Raw genomic sequence first — 20,429 nt, forward strand, 5'->3', positions numbered from 1 at the left:
GTCGAGCAGATGCGCAAAACTACAGACCTATATCCCGGACGTCGACCTGTTTTAGAATTTTAGAACATGTATTTTGCTCGAGTATCATGTCGTTTTTGGAAACCCAGAACCTACTCTGTAGGAATCAACATGGATTCCGGAAACAACGATCGTTTGAGGCCAAACTCGCTTTATTTGTTTATGAGACCCAGAAAATATTAGATACGGGCTCCCAGGTAGATGCCATTTTCCTTGACTTCCGGAAGGCGTTCGATACAGTTCCACACTGTCGCCTGATAAACAAAGTTAGAGCCTACGGAATATCAGACCATCTGCGTGGCTGGATTGAAGAGTTTTTAGCAAACAGAACACAGCATGTTGTTATCAATAAAGAGACGTCTACAGACGTTAAAGTGACCTCTGGCGTGCCACAGGGGAGTCTTATGGGACCATTGCTTTTCACAATATATATATCAATGACCTAGTAGATAGTGTCGGAAGTTCCATGCGGCTTTTCGCGGATGATGCTGTAGTATACAGAGAAGTTGCAGCATTAGAAAATTGTAGTCAAATGCAGGAAGATCTGCAGTGGATAGGCACTTGGTGCAGGGAGTGGCAACTGACCCTTAACATAGACAAATGTAATGTATTGCGAATACATAGAAATAAGGATCCTTCATTGTATGATTATATGATAGTGGAACAAACACTGGTAGCAGTTACTTCTGTAAAATATCTGGGAGTAAGTGTGCAGAATGATTTGAAGTGGAATGATCATATACAATTAATTGTTGGTAAGGCAGGTGCCAGGTTGAGATTCATTGGGAGAGTCCTTAGAGAATGTAGTCCATCAACAAAGGAGGTGGCTTACAAAACACTCGTTCGACCAATACTTGAGTACTGCTCGTCAGTGTGGGATCCGTCCCAGATCGGGTTGACGGAGGAGATAGAGAATATTCAAAGAAGAGCGGCGTGTTTCGTCACAGAGTTATTTGGTAACGGTGATAGCGTTACGGAGATGTTTAGCAAACTCAAGTGGCAGACTCTGCAAGAGAGGCGCTCTGTATCGCGGTGTAGCTTGCTGTCCAGGTTTCGAGAGGGTGCGTTTCTCGATGAGATATCGAATATATTGCTTCCCTCTACTTATACCTCCCGAGGAGATCACGAATGTAAAATTAGAGAGATTCGCACGGAGGCTTTCTGACAGTCGTTCTTCTCGCGAACCATACGCGACTGGAGCAGAAAACGGAGGTAATGACAATGGCACGTAAAGTGCCCTCTGCCACACACCGTTGGGGGGCTTGCGGAGTATAAATGTAGATGTAGATGTAGATATTTCGGGACGGATGGCAACTCTAACAGACCGTGATACTTGAAGCTATGTGAGTGTTGATGTTTCTTAACTCGAGGGCGGCGTTCGAGTGGGGTCATGTGATGTATAAAGGCGATTTAGTGATCAGTGCTGCGTTGTCGATAGTCAGCTTGAAGCTTCTTGTGAATGCAATGCGGCAGAATGCCTTTTTCAATCGAACAAAGAGTGTTTATTGTTGAAACTTCTTTTGGATTTAAATCTTTACAAGGTTCACAATACAATATCCAGACACAGCTGCACCTGCAAAAAGTATTATGCAGAAACTGATGACTGAAGTTAGAGTAACAAATGGTTCAAATGGCTCTGAGCACAATGGGACTTAACTTCTGAGATCATCAGCCCCCTAGAACTACTTAAACCTAACTAACCTACGGACATCACACACATCCATGCCAGAGACAGGATTCGAACCTGCGGCCGTAGCGGTCGCGCGGTTCCAGACTCTAGCGACTAGAACCGCTCGGCCACACCGGCCTGCTCTCAAGTGTATATAACGGAACTGTTGCAGCCATTCATAGTGCAGCTAGTGGGGAAAGAACGAGAGAGTTCATTTTTTCTAGAAGATGGCGATACGGCGCATCATATTTCACGGTTTTCAACGTCATACGCCCATTAAGCTTTCGGAGGAGAAAATACAGTTTCCGCAGATTTATGGCAACCCACATCACCGGAGTTTTCTACATGTGATTTATTATTTATAGGTACTTTAAAAGGTAAAGTCTTCAGTAACAATCCACATACAAGAGTTGGAAATAACATTCGCAATCGATTGCAGAAATCACACCAAATGCACTGACAAAAGATTCCAGAATCATGTTGACACATGCTGAGTTGCGTATCAAAGTTTATGGTGAACATTTTCAGCACTTTCTGTGATCTGTTGACTTACTGAATGTGATTACGTTGTTTTTCATAATAATTTACTGTCGGTATTTACAATTAATGACTGAATTGTCGGTATTCTGTTTATAAGACAGGGGCCTCTTCTTTTGGCTACTCTGTGCTGTATTCTAGAATTCTTAAAGTTGTCTCTTGAAACGTTGCATATACTCTTTCTAGGGATAACTTGCGTTTATCTGCAAGAGTCAGTCCCTCTACCGGAAAATTAGGCCTAAGACCAAGACAAGCGGAAACGTACTTTGGGTTCGAATGGTTCAGATGACTCTGAGCACTATGGGACTTAACTTCTAAGGTCATCAGTCCCCTAGAACTTAGAACTACTTAAACCGAACTAACCTAAGGACATCACACACCGTAGCGGTCGCGCAGCTCCAGACTGTAGCGCCTAGAACCGCTCGGCCAATCCGGCTGGCCGTACTTTGGGGCAAGAAACATTAACACAGGTCAACTTGGACACATTGTTGTTGTACTGGGATTCTTATGAGCCTTGTGAGATGTGTTTTTAGGCTTCTTGTTTTACCTTATTGTGTCTTTTATATTTTGGTGATATTTGGGTGTGAGTCAGTTGAGTATTTGTAGGCTGTAATGAAAAATCGGTTCAACATAGTGCGCTAGATGTTTATTTTTATGTGTATAGTTTTAGGACCGCATACTCAAGTTTCTCTCGTGTTCGTTCACGCTAATCGGTTTTTACTCGCTTAAAAATCCCATTTCCAGGCTACTGCACTGCACTGCATTGCTTGTGTCAGTCATTTCTACATCTACATCTACATGTTTACTCTGCAATTCACACTTAAGTGCCTGGCAGAGGGTTCAAAGAACCATTTTCATACTACTTATCTACCATTCTACACTCGAATGGCGCGTGGGAAAAAGAAACACGTAAATCTTCCCGTTCGAGCTCTGATTTCTCTTATTTTATTATGATGATCATTTGTCCCTACGTAGGTGGGTGTCAACAAAATATTTTAGCACTCGGAAGAGAAAGTTGGTGATTGAAATTTCGTAAATAGCTCTCGCCGCAAAGAAAACAGCCTTTGTTTCAGTGACTGCCACCCCAACTCCCGTATCATATCAGTGAGACTCTCACCCCTGTTGCGCAATAACAACAAACGAGATGCCCTTCTTTGCACTTTTTCGATGTCCTCCGTCAATCCTACCTGGTAACGATGCCATACCGCGTAGCAGTATTACAGCAGAGGACGGACAAGTGTAATGTAGGCTGTCTTTTTAGTGGGTTTATCGCATCTTCTAAGTATTGTGCCAACAAAGCGCAGACTTTGTTTCGCCTTCCCCACAGTATTATCTATGTGGTCTTTCCAATTTAAGTCGCTCGTAATTGTAATTCCTACGTATGTAGTCGAATTGACAGCTCTTAGATTTGTGAGAGTTATCGTACACCCAGAATTTATCGGATTTCTTTTAGTACCCATGTGGATGACCTCGCAGTTTTAGTGCCAATTGCCACTTTTCGTACCATAGAGAAATTCTCTCTAGATCTTTTGTAATTGGAACTGATCGTCTGATGATTTTACTAGACGGTAAATTACAGCGTCATCTGCAAACAATCTAAGGGGGCTGCTCAGATTATCACCTAGATCATTTGTGTAAATCAGGAACAGCAGAGGACCTATGACACTACCTTGGGGAACGCCAGATATCACTTCTGTTCTACTCGATGATTTACCGTCTATCACTACGAACTGTGACCCCTCGGAGAGGAAATCACAAATCCAGTTACACAACTGAGACCATACTCTAGGCATGCAATTTGATTAATAATCGCTTGTGAGCAACGGTATCAAAAGATTTCTGGAAATCTAGGAATATGTAATCGATCTACGGTGGTTTCGGCTGCGATCGTTGTCCGCGAAATTTTGAAAGTATTAGGATGGGCTTTATTGATATTAGAGTAATTTTTCTTTACGTCCGTGCAAAGGCGTGCGTAGAGAGGTTGTGTGTGTGTGTGTGTGTGTGTGTGTGTGTGTGTGTGTGTGTGTGTGTGTGTGTTTGTGTGTGTTTTTCCATTCCTCCACCACCGCGTTGATAACCTCTGCGAGTGGGTGCGCGTGTTTTAGCACCTTTTGTGTGAGGTTTCACAATTAACTTTGTCTGCTGAACAGCGTTTTGTTGCAGAGCTGTTAATGTTTTAAACTATAACCTATACACGGCGTGAGTAATGTAGCGCGTTTTATTGCGTCATGAAAGCTTTATTATGATATTCGTTTTGTTGCGAAACATTGTATTGTTTGCATTACATTAGGAAACTCTCGTATGCACGCATACCTTGCAATAAAATGAAAGGAGAGAATACTGGTTTGCAGAACTTAAGGAAGACATTAACTATCGCAATATGTAACACCGCCAAGTAACACAGCTCGATTAACCTTGGACCGTACATGGAAGGAGCTGCTACAGTGTAATACAGAATGTAATTACACTACTGGCCATTAAAATTGCTACACCACGAAGATGACCCGAAATTTAGACGACAAGAAGAAGATGCTGTGATATGCAAATGATTAGCTTTTCAGAGCATTCACACAAGGTTGGCGCAGGTGCCGGCACCTACAACGTGCCGACATGAGGAAAGTTTCCAACCGATCTCTCATACACAAACAGCAGTTGACCGGCGTTGCCTGGTGAAACGTCGTTGTGATGCCTCGTGTAAGAAGGAGAAATGCGTACAATCATGTTTCTGACTTTGATAAAGGTCGGAGTGTAGCCTATCGCGATTGCGGATTGTCGTATCGCGACATTGCTACTCGCTTTGGTCGAGATCCAATGACTGTTAGCACAATTGGAATAGGTCGGTTCAGGAGGGTAATACGGAACGCCCTGCTGTATCCCAACGGCCTCGTATCACTAGCAGTCGAGATGACAGGCATCTTATCCGCATGGCTGTAACGGATCGTGCAGCCACGTCTCGATCCCAGAGTCAACAGATGGGGACGTTTGCAAGACAACCATCTGCACGAACAGTTCGACGACGTTTGCAGTAGCATGGACTATCAGCTGTGAGACCGCGGCGGCGGTTACCTTTGACGCTGCATCACAGACAGGAGCCCCTGCGATTGTGTACTCAACGACGAACCTCGGTGCACGAATGGCAAACGTCATTTTTTCGGATGAATCGAGGTTTCGTTAACAGCATCATGATGGCCGCATCCGTGTTTGACGACACTGCGGTGAACGCACATTGGAAGCGTGTATTCGTCATCGCCATACTGGTATGGGATGCCACTGGTTACACGTCTCAGTCACCTCTTGTTCGCATTGACGGCACTTTGAACAGCGGACGTTACATTTCAGATGTGTTACGACCCATGGCTCTACCCTTCATTCGTTCCTTGCGAAACCCTACATTTCAGCAGGATAATGCACGACCGCATGTTGCAGGTTCTGTACGGGCCTTTCTGGATGCAAAAAATGTTCGACTGCTGTCCTGGCCAGCACATTGTCCAGATCTCTCACCAATTGAAAACGTCTGGTCAATGGTGGCCGATCAATTGTCTCGCCACAATACGCCAGTCACTACTCTTGATGAACTGTGGTATAGTGTTGAAGCTGTATGGGCAGCTGTACCTGTACACGTCGTCCAAGCTCTGTTTGACTCAATGCCCAGGCCTATCAAGGGCGTTATTACGGCCAGAGGTGGTTGTTCTGGGTATTGATCTCTCAGGACCTATGCACCCAAATTGCGTGAGAATGTAATCACATGTTAGTTCTAGTATATTTGTCCAATGAATAGCCGTTTATCATCTGTATTTCTTCTTGGAGTAGGTATTTTAATGGCCAGTAGTGTAAAAGAAATCCCAGTTTTATTCAAAGGATACATGGAAGTGCTGTGATTCATGATGGTTCTCCGAACATTATAAAAGGCGGGACGTGGTGCATGCTCTGCAACGTGCTCTCATGCTGATCACAAGGCCGACAAGTAGTTCTTGTGGTTGGACGTTCCTTTCGTCCTCCAGCACTTGTCAACGCCAGGATGGTCGCTGGTGCATGTGGACTCGCTGCAAAACATCTCCGAAACGCATCTCTCACGTCTTCAATGGGATTTAGGTCGGGGAAACGGACAGGCCAGTACATTCGCCGAATATCCTCCCGTTCCAAGAGTTCCTCCAGCTGCGCTGTTCGATGTGGTAGCTTGTCGTAGACCATAAAAAATCAGGACCGGTTGCATCCCAAAAATGATGCACATGCGGAAGGAGCACAGTGTCACTATAGTGATGACCGGTGACTGTACCATGTTTAAAGATTTGGAGGTCAGTAAGCCCATGCAACATTATCATTGCCCACAGCGTAACACCTGCACCACAAAAACGATCATGTTTCTCCAGTGCTAGACGTTCCCTCATATGTCGAGAGGTGGGAACCATAATGCATCCAGGAACATTGTCGAATATGACGGTGCGGTGTGCATAACGTTACATGAACGTGCTGACCTCCAAATATTTGAACTCCGAACACTCACCCGTCAATATCATTGTGACACTGCACATGTCTTTTCAGGGGTCCAGTCGGCCTTGACTTCATTTTTATGGATGACAATGAACGACCGCAACGAACAGCGCTCGTGGAAGAGATCTTGGAACCAGAGTGTTTTCGGCGACTGCATTAGCCTGCCCAGTCCGCCGACTTAAATCCCATCGGGCTTGTATGGGATGCGTTGCAGAGAGGTAGTACAGTGCGTCCATATACAGCAGCGACCACCTAGTAGTCAGCCGCGCTGGTAGAGAACTGGAACAACCTACCAACCTTGTAATGAGAAAAAGACCACGTCGCAGAGCGCGCCTTGTCATCCACGGTGACCACATACCCTATTAAGTATCAACTTCCGCCTTTTGTAATTTTTCAGGGGAACGTCACGAATCGCAGTGACTACAGTGTGATTATTATCTTTGAATAAAAGAGTCATTTCTGTTCGTCTCTCGCCGTATTTCTTTCATTTGGCCTCTGTCATTTCTTCCTACGTGTGGTCCCACTTTGATCGAGCCATCTTACAGGAACTGGGCAGTGACACGTCACGCGAAAGTTACTTTCGTCCTCCAGTTTTGCACACCAGTACGTGCGATAAATGAACAGCGAAAAAAACTATATAAATCAGCCATACCTGGTGCAATGAGAAAATAATCGCCGGCCGAGCGGTTCTAGACGCTACAGTCTGGAACCGCGCGACCGCTACTGTCGCAGGTTCGAATCCTCCCTCGGGCATCGATGTGAGTGATGTCCTTAGGTTAGTTAGGTTTAAGTAGTTCTAAGTTCTAGGGCATTCATGACCTCAGCAGTTAAGTCCCATAGTGCTCAGAGGCATTTTTTTTTTTGGAGAAAATAGTCAGTGAAAAAGAGTGGGAAAGGTAACTATATATCGCCGAGTCTTTAGATACGTAGGCACAATGAACTTTCATCTGATGCATATAATGGTAAAGATGTGTGTGACTAGGAATGCATTCGCGAATATTCAGTGTGCTCTCGATTCTGTTGAGATCGGGAACAGATCTATCTCAAAGAATCTGCGAGAATATGACACTGAAATGTTTGTATACTCTGTACACGCACACATTTGTAATACTCAGTCTACATATTCTGCGCCCAATAATGCCAACACGCCATCCATCCAGTCTTCTTTGTGTGTATTATCGTATGTGCATTTGGTTATTTTTTACATGGCTTCCTGTTTGGTTCTACAATGTAAGTGTTGTTCTCTTTGCGCCCAATGTGCATCATCATTTCGTGTACTAGCTTAGATTGCCGGACTGATCGCTTGTAACAGCAGATGTGTAGTACTTAATTTGGCCTAGTTGTAGATGAACGTATTGTTGGCGCCCAAGCCCACAAGCCCTCCAATGACAGCAACACTTAATCAGACTATTTCTACATCAATTCCCTTAAGAATCATGTAGGCACTGAGTAGGGACACACACAAAAAATCTCACCCTAAGTGATACCACCAGTTCTCCTTGATGGTCACGAAACACTCATTGTTTTGTTTTGTTTTGCCTTAGGGCGCAAAAAACATCTGGGGTCATACGCGCCCAAGTCAGAACTATAGAACATTAACACAGCAAGGCGTAAAAACGACTATACGTCAGTCCCAAATGACAGAATAGAAGACAACTAAAAAGAGGCACGTGGGAAAAAGGCTAAAAAAGACACTATACTGAAACGGAGGTCCAAAACTAAAAATTAAATGACCTTCGCCATATTGCTTTGACGGATAAAAGGTAAAACGCGATCGACAGCCTGCACGACATGTGTGCTGTTTACTGCCCATCCCTTAGTGCAGCGGGCCCAGGAACACTGTCACTTGCTCACTCTTGGTGGAGCCTGTGTGATGTTTTAATCTGCCAGGAAGTTTCACTACTATCGTCTGCTGAGCCCCTACTAATAACACGGTTGTCATGGACAGCAACGATTTTCGAGACACACTTCACCTACTCCTGAAACATTCATTGTACAGGGAGACGTTGGATGTGACAACACAACTGACTAGATAATATTACTGAAGGGAGGCTGAATGCTCGCCAGTATGTGGTAAGAAGGCAAACCTTGTTGTCATACCGTTCATGATCAAGATACAAAATAGCATATCCTAGCAGGGCAGTGCAAGACCTTGGATTGCAATTCAGTACGTAAGACGTGAGGAATCCACAGATCCTAGATAGATGTGTCTGGTCCCCTGATTTCTCACTTACAGAGCACGTCTGGTATGTGATGATAACATTATTTTCTTGTCATACACTCCTGGAAATTGAAATAAGAACACCGTGAATTCATTGTCCCAGGAAGGGGAAACTTTATTGACACATTCCTGGGGTCAGATACATCACATGATCACACTGACAGAACCACAGGCACATAGACACAGGCAACAGAGCATGCACAATGTCGGCACTAGTACAGTGTATATCCACCTTTCGCAGCAATGGAGGCTACTATTCTCCCATGGAGACGATCGTAGAGATTCTGGATGTAGTCCTGTGGAACGGCTTGCCATGCCATTTCCACCTGGCGCCTCAGTTGGACCAGCGTTCGTGCTGGACGTGCAGACCGCGTGAGACGACGCTTCATCCAGTCCCAAACATGCTCAATGGGGGACAGATCCGGAGATCTTGCTGGCCAGGGTAGTTGACTTACACCTTCAAGAGCACGTTGGGTGGCACGGGATACATGCGGACGTGCATTGTCCTATTGGAACAGCAAGTTCCCTTGCCGGTCTAGGAATGGTAGAACGATGGGTTCGATGACGGTTTGGATGTACCGTGCACTATTCAGTGTCCCCTCGACGATCACCAGAGGTATACGGCCAGTGTAGGAGATCGCTCCCCACACCATGATGCCAGGTGTTGGCCCTGTGTGCCTCGGTCGTATGCAGCCCTGATTGTGGCGCTCACCTGCACGGCGCCAAACACGCATACGACCATCATTGGCACCAAGGCAGAAGCGACTCTCATCGCTGAAGACGACACGTCTCCATCCGTCCCTCCATTCACGCCTGTCGCGACACCACTGGAGGCGGGCTGCACGATGTTGGGGCGTGAGCGGAAGACGGCCTAACGGTGTGCGGGACCGTAGCCCAGCTTCATGGAGACGGTTGCGAATGGTCCTCGCCGATACCGCAGGAGCAACAGAGTCCCTAATTTGCTGGGAAGTGGCGGTGCGGTCCCCTACGGCACTGCGTAGGATCCTACGGTCTTGGCGTGCATCCGTGCGTCGCTGCGGTCCGGTCCCAGGTCGACGGGCACGTGCACCTTCCGCCGACCACTGGCGACAACATCGATGTACTGTGGAGACCTCACGCCCCACGTGTTGAGCAATTCGGCGGTACGTCCACCCGGCCTCCCGCATGCCCGCTATACGCCCTCGCTCAAAGTCCGTCAACTGCACATACGGTTCATGTCCACGCTGTCGCGGCATGCTACCAGTGTTAAAGACTGCGATGGAGCTCCGTATGCCACGGCAAACTGGCTGACACCGACGGCGGCGGTGCACAAATGCTGCGCAGCTAGCGCCATTCGACGGCCAACACCGCGGTTCCTGGTGTGTCCGCTGTGCCGTGCGTGTGATCATTGCTTGTACAGCCCTCTCGCAGTGTCCGGAGCAAGTATGGTGGGTCTGACACACCGGTGTCAATGTGTTCTTTTTTCCATTTCCAGGAGTGTACTTTAACGGGGGCTTGTCTTCAAAAACTGACACAGCTTGTGTTACAGGTATGGTAAGAAATCTCCCCAATCCCCCCTCCCCAAAGATGATTCAGTGGCGACAAACAATACAAGAGCGTGCTCTTCTAGTTGGAGGTCACATCTCATACTGATGGTGACTGATATCAATTCCGAATGGAATGAAAGTTTAATCAATTAAATGCCCTCTATGTTATGAACGTTTCCCTAGAGTTTGATAATTATCGGACTCCTACCTCAAAGTGTAACACTTTCCATTCCGTCGGTGTATCATCCAAGAATACAGTCATCGAAGAAGGCATGCATGCTACATTAGCTATAGATTTGTCAGTGAAATGTGTAGACAGTAACGGAGAAACGAAATGTAGTCTACTCGTACAGTTAAGATACAACGAGATGTAAACATAATACAAACTGTAGCAGTAACCTAGCATTCACATACTCCAAATACAAGAAGCTTCTATCAATTATATTCTCACAGAAAATCTGTCTAAGTGCTCACTGAGAATAACGCGACTATAATGTAGCAGCCGGCCGCTGTGGCCGAGCGGTTCTAGGAGCTTCAGTCTAGAACCGCGCTGCTGCTACTGTCGCAGGTTCGAATCCTGCCTCGGGCATGGATGTGTGTGATGTCCTTAGGTTAGTTAGGTTTAAGTAGTTCTAAGTCTACGGGACAGATGACCTCAGATTCTAAGTCCCATACTGTTGAGAGCCATTGGAACCATAATGTAGCATGTCGGGGTAAACAAACATGTAACTGAGTTTTGCCTTTGTGTAAACAGGGCACAAAAGTAAAATGAAAATTTTACCTGATAGCATTACGGTAAATTGATTTGCTTTTTTACCCGTCAGCGAGCGTTTAATAATGTTTATAGCACAAAAATAAATATGTATAATTTTTATAGCGCAAAAATAAATATTAACTGTAAAAATGTGCGATCGATATGGTCTTTTGAATTTGCTATCAAACAGGAAACATTTGACGCTGCTAATAACACATACGTGTTGTGCGAAATAAATAATGAGCATCCCAACGTCAGTAAGTGCGCTTCACCAGGAAGTAGGCATCACTGTTTACTAATATTTGTACGTCTTCTGGTGACTCCGGACGTGACGTGCTCATTCTCTCCCTTGGAGACGTGCTGCTAACAAGAATTGTGGTGTTGGATGTTTGTAAACTTACCTCGTCAAGGGTTGCCATTCTTGATGCCGAGAGGTGACACAGTGACCTGCAAAAAGAAACAATTGCTTACGTAAGAGGCGATATCCGAGACTCAGTGCCGACTCGACAAGGCTGACTGCGGCCGATTGCGAGGCGTGTAGGCCTGGCGGAAATTGAAGCTCCAGCACTAATGTCGGCTGCTGAGCTCGTAATAGGAGCACGGCAGCCACGGACAGTCAAGGTGAACCAGAAGCTTTGTAAATGCCATTTAACTCTATAAAAGCTATCGTTGAAGAGTTGTCTTCTCCGTACAGCAAACATGTGAATTGTGTACCTTGAGCCAAAAAAAATTAAAAAGAAAATTGAAAAATATCGATCAAGTATTTTATGAACCGATCTGTCTAAAAATAAGTAATAATATAGATTACAGAAACGTTTGAGACACCTTATTTGCTGCAGATTCACAGGTGCGTGAAACGTTTCTCTATTTTTAATTCTTATTTTTTTGTTTTGTAAATAAAACTGCCTTTTCCTGCTGCTAGTTACTTTCTTTATCCCATACGCGTTTCGCCTTCTCCTGTTCTAAGGCATCATCAGTGGGATGATTTGCTGATCTGCGTTTCCTCACATCTCGTTTGGAGGTCGCACTACCACTTTTATCATGCGACCTCCAAACCAGATGTGAGGAAACGCAGATCAACAAATCATCCCACTGATGATGCCTTAGAACAGGAGAAGGCGAAACGCGTATGGGATAAATAAAGTAACTAGCAGCAGGAAAAGGCAGTTTTATTTACAAAACAAATATACTTGCTTCTGAGGATGGCCACACAAACAAACTTGTTTATTTCTTACATTTAGACAAATCGTTCCACAAAATATTTGACCGATTTTCATTTACTTTTATTTCCAAGTTTTGTTCAGAAAGTATGGTCTTATTGACACATTTGCTTTCCTAGTTTCTTCCATTCTTGAAATGTCCTTGATTAGGAGGAAGCGTTTTTGACAGATAATACCACACCAATGTAACTATTTGTGTGCAAAATGGCTAGCCCTTGAAGAGATGAACTTTTTGGCACTTCATTTACACAGTTAGCAGTAGTTACTCGTGAAATACTTCAATTTGTCCTCGAATCACTAATTAAGGATTTTTTAAATTATCGTCGTTATTTTCAAGCAATTATTATTATTATTATTATTATTATTATTGAAAAATAGACATCACGATGGTCAGTTTGATATCCCATTTTTCCATTTCCAATGCTTCGTTTGGCTGTGAAAATTCGGACAAAAACCTGTTGTTTAATTTATAGTGTGTCTACTTTCAGGCTGCTCAAAAATTTGAGCAAATAAATGTAAGGCAAAAATTCATGGCAGAAATTAATGACAGTTATGTAGGTAGGCGAGACACACCCAGATCTCTACAACATTTTCTGGAGCTTGCAAGGGTCGCGTATTGTCAGAATTTTACTACGTTCCACGTGATGTTCTAGTGACGGGATCAGTTGCATGAGGTAGTTGATGGATGGGCAGCCAAGAGAACAGACATGGGGCAATCTCCATGTTTTAACGTATGAAAAATGTGCTACTAAGTGGTGGGATATAAGGGGGCATAGCTGTCAGCCGTGACCAGTGGACTGAATACCTAGCCACTGACTGCATTAACCGACGGCCGGTCGAGGAATTATTTATTTTCTGGCTTCCGGCAGCTAACGGCCATTTAGCCAACTTAAGGTTAAATAAGAGACATAGTACAAACCGTAAATTGATGACATACGAGTGATACAAGTATAACAATATTGACGATTAATGTTGTTGTAGCGACACAAAAAAAATAAAGATACACGTATCCGTTTGACAAAGATATTGAAGTTGCTCTGTATGAATTTTACACGGGGCCAGAAGTTAGCAGATAAAACGAGAAAGTAGTAACACTGGAAATACGCCTGTTCAGAGCCTAAATTGAATAACTATACATATAAAACACATTAACATGACAGTTAAGGTAGCTCCCAGTGCTGATCTAGGATGGTGCGAACACAAAAGAGAAAGATTACCGACGGCTGCCGCTGAAAATGAATATGAAACATAGAGAAATTAATATCTGTTCTGATGCGTCATTATTACTGTAAAGTTCTGGCAGCGCCTAGAATGCTTGTCAATTGAACTCTGATTGTAATTGCTGAACTTCATAGTTAGTCACGGATTGGTTGCAGCAAACTTGTATTAGTTATGAGAAAATATAAGAGCGTTATTGTTAATTGCTATTGGTCGGTATTTAGTAGTACACATACACTCCCGGAAATTGAAATAACAACACCGTGAATTCATTGTCCCAGGAAGGGGAAACTTTATTGACACATTCCTGGGGTCAGATACATCACATGATCACACTGACAGAACCACAGGCACATAGACACAGGCAACAGAGCATGCACAATGTCGGCACTAGTACAGTGTATATCGACCTTTCGCAGCAATGCAGGCTGCTATTCTCCCATGGAGACGATCGTAGAGATTCTGGATGTAGTCCTGTGGAACGGCTTGCCATGCCATTTCCACCTGGCGCCTCAGTTGGACCAGCGTTCGTGCTGGACGTGCAGACCGCGTGAAACGACGCTTCATCCAGTCCCAAACATGCTCAATGTGGGACAGATCCGGAGATCTTGCTGGCCAGGGTAGTTGACTTACACCTTCTAGAGCACGTTGGGTGGCACGGGATACATGCGGACGTGCATTGTCCTGTTGGAACAGCAAGTTCCCTTGCCGGTCTAGGAATGGTAGAACGATGGGTTCGATGACGGTTTGGATGTACCGTGCACTATTCAGTGTCCCTTCGACGATCACCAGAGGTGTACGGCCAGTGTAGGAGATCGCTCCCCACACCATGATGCCGGGTGTTGGCCCTGTGTGCCTCGGTCGTATGCAGTCCTGATTGTGGCGCTCACCTGCACGGCGCCAAACACGCATACGACCATCATTGGCACCAAGGCAGAAGCGACTCTCATCGCTGAAGACGACACGTCTCCATTTGTCCCTCCATTCACGCCTGTCGCGACACCACTGGAGGCGGGTTGCACGATGTTGGGGCGTGAGCGGAAGACGGCCTAACGGTGTGCGGAACCGTGGCCCAGCTTCATGGAGACGGTTGCGAATGGTCCTCGTCCATACCCCAGGAGCAACAGTGTCCCTAATTTGCTGGGAAGTGGCGGTGCGGTCCCCTACGGCACTGCGTAGGATCCTACGGTCTTGGCGTGCATCCGTGCGTCGCTGCGGTCCGGTCCCAGGTCGACGGGCACGTGCACCTTCCGCCGACCACTGGCGACAACATCGATGTACTGTGTAGACCTCACGCCCCACGTGTTGAGCAATTCGGCGGTACGTCCACCCGGCCTCCCGCATGCCCGCTATACGCCCCCGCTCAAAGTCCGTCAACTGCACATACGGTTCACGTCCACGCTGTCGGGGCATGCTACCAGTGTTAAAGACTGCGGTGGAGCTCCGTATGCCACGGCAAACTGGCTGACACTGACGGCGGCGGTGCACAAATGCTGCGCAGCAAGCGCCATTCGACGGCCAACACCGCGGTTCCTGGTGTGTCCGCTGTGCCGTGCGTGTGATCATTGCTTGTACAGCCCTCTCGCAGTGTCCGGGGCAAGTATGATGGGTCTGACACACCGGTGTCAATGTGTTCTTTTTTCCATTTCCAGGAGTGTAGTATTAATTGGGATGGATGGGCAGCGTAATGTGTTCGGTGAGGATATTTCAGTGATGCTGTGCTGAATTTAACGGCGATGACTAAGTTAATGATTACTTCGCGAGTTATATTTGATTTATTCTGGGCAAGTGGAATATTCCTTGACTATTGTGAATTTTTCCTGACGTGTGGTTAGAATAACAAAATTTTATACACGAGTACTTCTGATCAGGCAGGATAAACGGAAAGCAGGACCTAGTAATGAGTAGCAAAAACCGTTTATGGGCAGGGGATTATATTTTTGTATAATTTAGCCCCTGGTTTGTGTTTCACCTGAGGCTCTTACAGTGGAAGCCCTCAGGTTTCAGGTAGGTCGGACGGTCGACAAAACTACTACACCCGTGGATAATAGATGTCCGACAGATAATGGAATCGCCACAAGCCATAACTATATTCTAGTTCGAAATGGTCGCCTAGAGGTCAAATTGACGTTGCGAGGCTGGTTGCATACTGTGTGTCGCCACAGCCCTGTCAATTTCCTCCAGAAAGACAGCATGCAGTTCTTTTGTTTTCTGCTCGGTGTACCTACGAGCCTTAATTTGTAGGTAAAGATCACCTGCGTTCGAAACTTCACGCTCTACAATCTCTCAAATTTTTTGAAACGTCATTCTGTTATAACCTGTACAATGTTATTTTTGTAGCGATCTGTTGACAATAAACTATAATACACCCAGGCCAAATAGTGAAACTTCTGTCTCAAATTTACGTTTGCAATTTAATCAGTGAGACCAAGTGCGGTGATTAAGAACTAGTTTCTCCTCTCTGTCATGCTCATATACATGCAGTACCTTCCGAATTGAAACCACGCTGTGACTCAGTGGATATTTTATCTCTAAGTTTTTCCAGTTTCCTTCGGTTATTCACGGCTGGTATTTCGGAGTACACAACTCTATTGTATGCAAACAATCCACGTGCGCTGCCCTCATCGCCTGGTCGTTTACATATAGTGGGAACGGACAAGCTGCTTCACACTTCCTTTACACCTTTATAGCGTTCTCTAGGTTTTTATTGGACATTCATCAACCAGAGCAACTGAGTGGCTACTCTCAATCATAATTTTCTTTATCCCAATCAGTACGCCACGAGCTTGTGTATCAGCTGAAAAAGTAATCTAGTGTCGAAAGACTTTGCGAAGTCTAAGCGTATACATGTGTCGTCGTCTTCGTCTATCATTTGTGAGGTATCGTTTGTGAAATATTAAAACGTTAATGATATAGCTTTAGGATCGTCAGCATATCTTCTTATACACATATTCCATTCAGACACATACTCTGCAAACCAGTGTGATGTGCGTGGCAGAAGGTACGTAGCATGATACATCTTAGAGTTTCTTCCCGATCCAATCGTATACGGAATGTGTAAGGAATAACTGTTTGAATACCTCTGTGTGTTCTGTAATTAGCATTACCTTGTCTTCAAGATCCCAAAGAGAGCGATACCTAGCGAGATGATGAAAATCTCTCGATCCTTCACTTCACATGGTTCTCGGAATTTTATAAGTAGTCTTTTGCGGGATTCTTGCGTCTATCCTCAAGAGTATGGCAGTTTCCTTTTTTCGATATGTTGGTGAGTCACACAAATCACGCACGTGGAAGGGCACACCTGGAATGCAGAAGTGATTGCGTGTTCCTTCCTTCGCAGACTGACTGCATTTCCTCAGTATTCTTCCAATGCAACGAAGTTTGCCGCCTGTCTTACCTACGATCGAACCTACTCGGTCATCTCATTTTACATCCTACAAATTATTTACTCAGGTACTTTTGTGAGTTTACTGATTCTGACTGTCACTCACTGTAGTTTTGCTTATATAGTACTATGGTTTTTGTTTTCGGTTTTGCGACTTGCATCATTTTACGTTTCTGCGCATTTAAAGAAAATTGCCAGCCTTTGCACTACTTTGAGATCTTATCAAAATGTGATTGAATATTTCGGTAGCTTTTTTCGGACTGTACATCGTCTCCGAAAAGTCTGAAGTTACTATTGGCTTTGACGTCATTAACATAATACATGAACAACAGAAGTCTCATTATACAGGGTGTTCAGAAAGTCTCTACACAGTGCCGTATGATTGTTAGCCACGCGTTCCGTATGCCGCAGTGAATATACCGAAATGAAACTCAGTGATATACAAGTTATTAATTTATTGAATATTCGTTTTACTTACAAATTTTCACATTAAATGTTGAAAGTGTCCCCCCCTGTTCTTGAACACACAATTCAATTCGTCTAATCATGTTTCCAAACACAAGCTGAAACATTTCTTCTGTAACAGAAGCAGTGAAAATGGATATTGCAGTTTTCAACTAATCGATGGATTTTGGATGGTTTTTATAAACAGCTGCTTTCACTGCTCCCCAGAAGAAAGTCAGGTGGTGTTAGGTTAGACGATCGTGGAAGTCCCTGTGAAATTATACCGCCCCCAAAAGATCAGCAAGCAGTGACATTGAAACGCGAGCTGTATTCGCGGTTGCACCATCTTGTTGAAGATAACCATTCAGTATTTCACTTAACACAAGCACCCCTATGAATGGGTACAGAATAGCACTGCAGTATCGTTGTGCGTTTACTGTTCCGTTGAAAAATACGGGACCCACAATCCGACGTCTAGAAATTGCAATCCAAACTCCTATTTTCACAGAATGAAGTGGTTCCTCATGAATACACAATGGATTTTCAGTACTCCACATACGAGAGTGTGGTGTGGCCTAATGGTTTTAGACGCTTCAGTATGGAACCGCGCGACCGCTACGGTTGCACGTTCGAATTCTGCTTCGGGCATGGATATGTGTGATGTCCTTAGTTAGGTTTAAGTAGTTCTAAGTTCTATGGGACTGATGACCTCAGATGTCAAATCCCATAGTGCTCAGAGCCATTTGAACCATACTAGAGTGTTGCCTCCGGGAAAACTGAATTAAATGTTTGACGAACTGAAACTGTGTATTTACCGTCAGCTTTGAACACTTGTCCGACTAAAAACACACGTTCTTCAATGGTTAGCATTTTAACAGTGACAAAAACGAAACAAACGAACGAAGGAACTAAACTTAAACGTTCACGTCAACACTTAATGACACACACCAACGATACTACTGACGCTGGCTGAGATAAATGGAACAGTGGAATGTTGGGAGAGTTCACTTGAAGGTAAGTAATCCATGTAGGTGAACAATCAAACGGCACTCGCGGATAACAATCATACTGCACTACGGAGAGACTTTTTGAACACCCCGTATTTCACTGGGACACATTTTGAGTTAATTCGTATGAACAGGAACAAAAAAATTGTTCAAATGGCTCTGAGCACTATGGGACTTAACATCTGAGGTCATCAGTCCCTCAGAACTTAGAACTACTTAAACCTAACTAACCTAAGGACATCACACACATCCATGCCCTAGGCAGGATTCGAACCTGCGACCGTAATGGTCGCGCGGAACACGAACAACTTCGCTTCTTCCCAGTCATATGGTGGATGAATTGGGGTAAAACCGGCAGGATGTCACTATAAAGTACTTTAAAGCAATGATAAAGTAATGCGAAGAGTGTGGTAAGTGAAGGAAGAGGCAAAGCCTCTACAACAATCCTACACTGCCAAGTCACATTAAATGACCACCTGTCAAAGCCTGAATAGCCACCTTTTCCAGCGTGGGCGGTTCCGAGACGTGCAGGAAGCGAGTCAGTGATGTTCTGGGTGATACAGAGCCATGCCGACTCCAGGGCCGCCCTGGGTTTCTCGGTTGAGGGTCGATGGTGCGAACAGCCCGATCGAGGTAGCCCCCCAGATTTTCGACTGGGTTTAAATCCGCAGAGTCTGGTGGCCGGGGGTGTACAGTAAACTCGTCTGGTGCTCTTCGAACCATGAACGGCACTGCGAGCTGCGTGACAGATTGCATTGTCGTGCTGGTAGGTGGCATCGTGTCAAGGAAAGTCAACTGCATGTAGGAGTGACCAAGGATAGATGCGTACTTGTGTTGATCTATTGTGCATTTCAGAATGACGAGGTCGCCCAGGAAATGCCACGAAAATATTTCCCAGACCGTAACACTCCATCCTCCTCCGACATGGACATTTCCGAAGACTGTTGCAGGGTGTTTTTTTCAGACGGTTCACACCGATGGAACGTAAAACGTGATTCGTCTTTGAAGGCCACCTGCCGCCACAGTGGACGTCCGGTTGCGGTACTGGCGTGCATATTCCAGCCTTTGCCAGCGATGACCAGCAGTCAGCATGCGTACGTGGACCAGGCTGCTTTTGCTGAGGGCCATATGCAGCAACGTTCGCTGAACGGTCGTTGAGGAGACACTGTTGTTAGCCCCTTGCTCCATCTGGGCGGCAAATTGCTCTACAGCTGCATATACACTACTGGCCATTAAAATTGCCACACCACGAAGATGACGTGCTACAGACGCGAAATTTAACAGACAGGAAAAAAGCTGTGATATGCAAATTATTAGATTTTCAGAGCATTCACACAAGGTTGGCGCCGGTGACGACACCTTCAACGTGCTGACATGAGGAAAGTTTCCAACCGATTTATCATACACAAACAGCAGTTGACCGGCGTTGCCTGGTGAAACGTTGTTGTGATGCCTCGTGTAAGGAGGAGAAATGCGTACCATCACGTTTCCGACTTTGATGAAGGTCGTAGCCTTTCGTGCGGTTTATCGTATCACGACATTGCTGCTCGCGTTGGTCGAGATCCAATGACTGTTAGCAGAATGTGGAATCGGTGGGTTCAGGAGGTGTAATACGGAACGCCGTGCCGGATCCCAACGGCCTCGTATCACTAGCAGTCGAGATGGCAGGCGTCTTGCATGGATGTAAAGGATCGTGCAGCCACGTTTTGATCCCTGAGTCAACAGATGGGGACAACACCATCTGCACGAACAGTTCGATGACGTTTGCAGCAGCATGGACTATCAGCTCAGAGGCCATGGTTGCGGTTACCCTTGACGCTGCATCACAGACAGGAGCACCTGCGATCGTGTACTCAACGACGAACCTGGATTCTGTTTACAGCATCATGATGGTCGCATCCGTGTTTGGCGACATCGCTGTGAACGCACATTGGAAGCG

At 45.3% G+C, this 20,429-nt stretch overlaps 1 protein-coding gene across 1 annotated transcript in view; it reads right to left on the reverse strand.

The window, feature by feature from the left end:
* Window positions 1–20,429, reverse strand: part of LOC126354713 (acyl-CoA-binding protein homolog) — a 121,347-nt gene that overhangs the window by 69,248 nt on the left and 31,670 nt on the right. Inside the window, exon 2 of the mRNA XM_050004562.1 lies at window positions 11,618–11,663. Coding sequence (XP_049860519.1) covers window positions 11,618–11,635 — 18 coding nt within the window. The 5' untranslated portion in view covers window positions 11,636–11,663. The remainder of the gene's footprint in view (window positions 1–11,617; window positions 11,664–20,429) is intronic.

Source organism: Schistocerca gregaria, chromosome 3 (genome assembly GCF_023897955.1).
Source record: "Schistocerca gregaria isolate iqSchGreg1 chromosome 3, iqSchGreg1.2, whole genome shotgun sequence".
Lineage (NCBI taxonomy): Eukaryota > Metazoa > Arthropoda > Insecta > Orthoptera > Acrididae > Schistocerca > Schistocerca gregaria.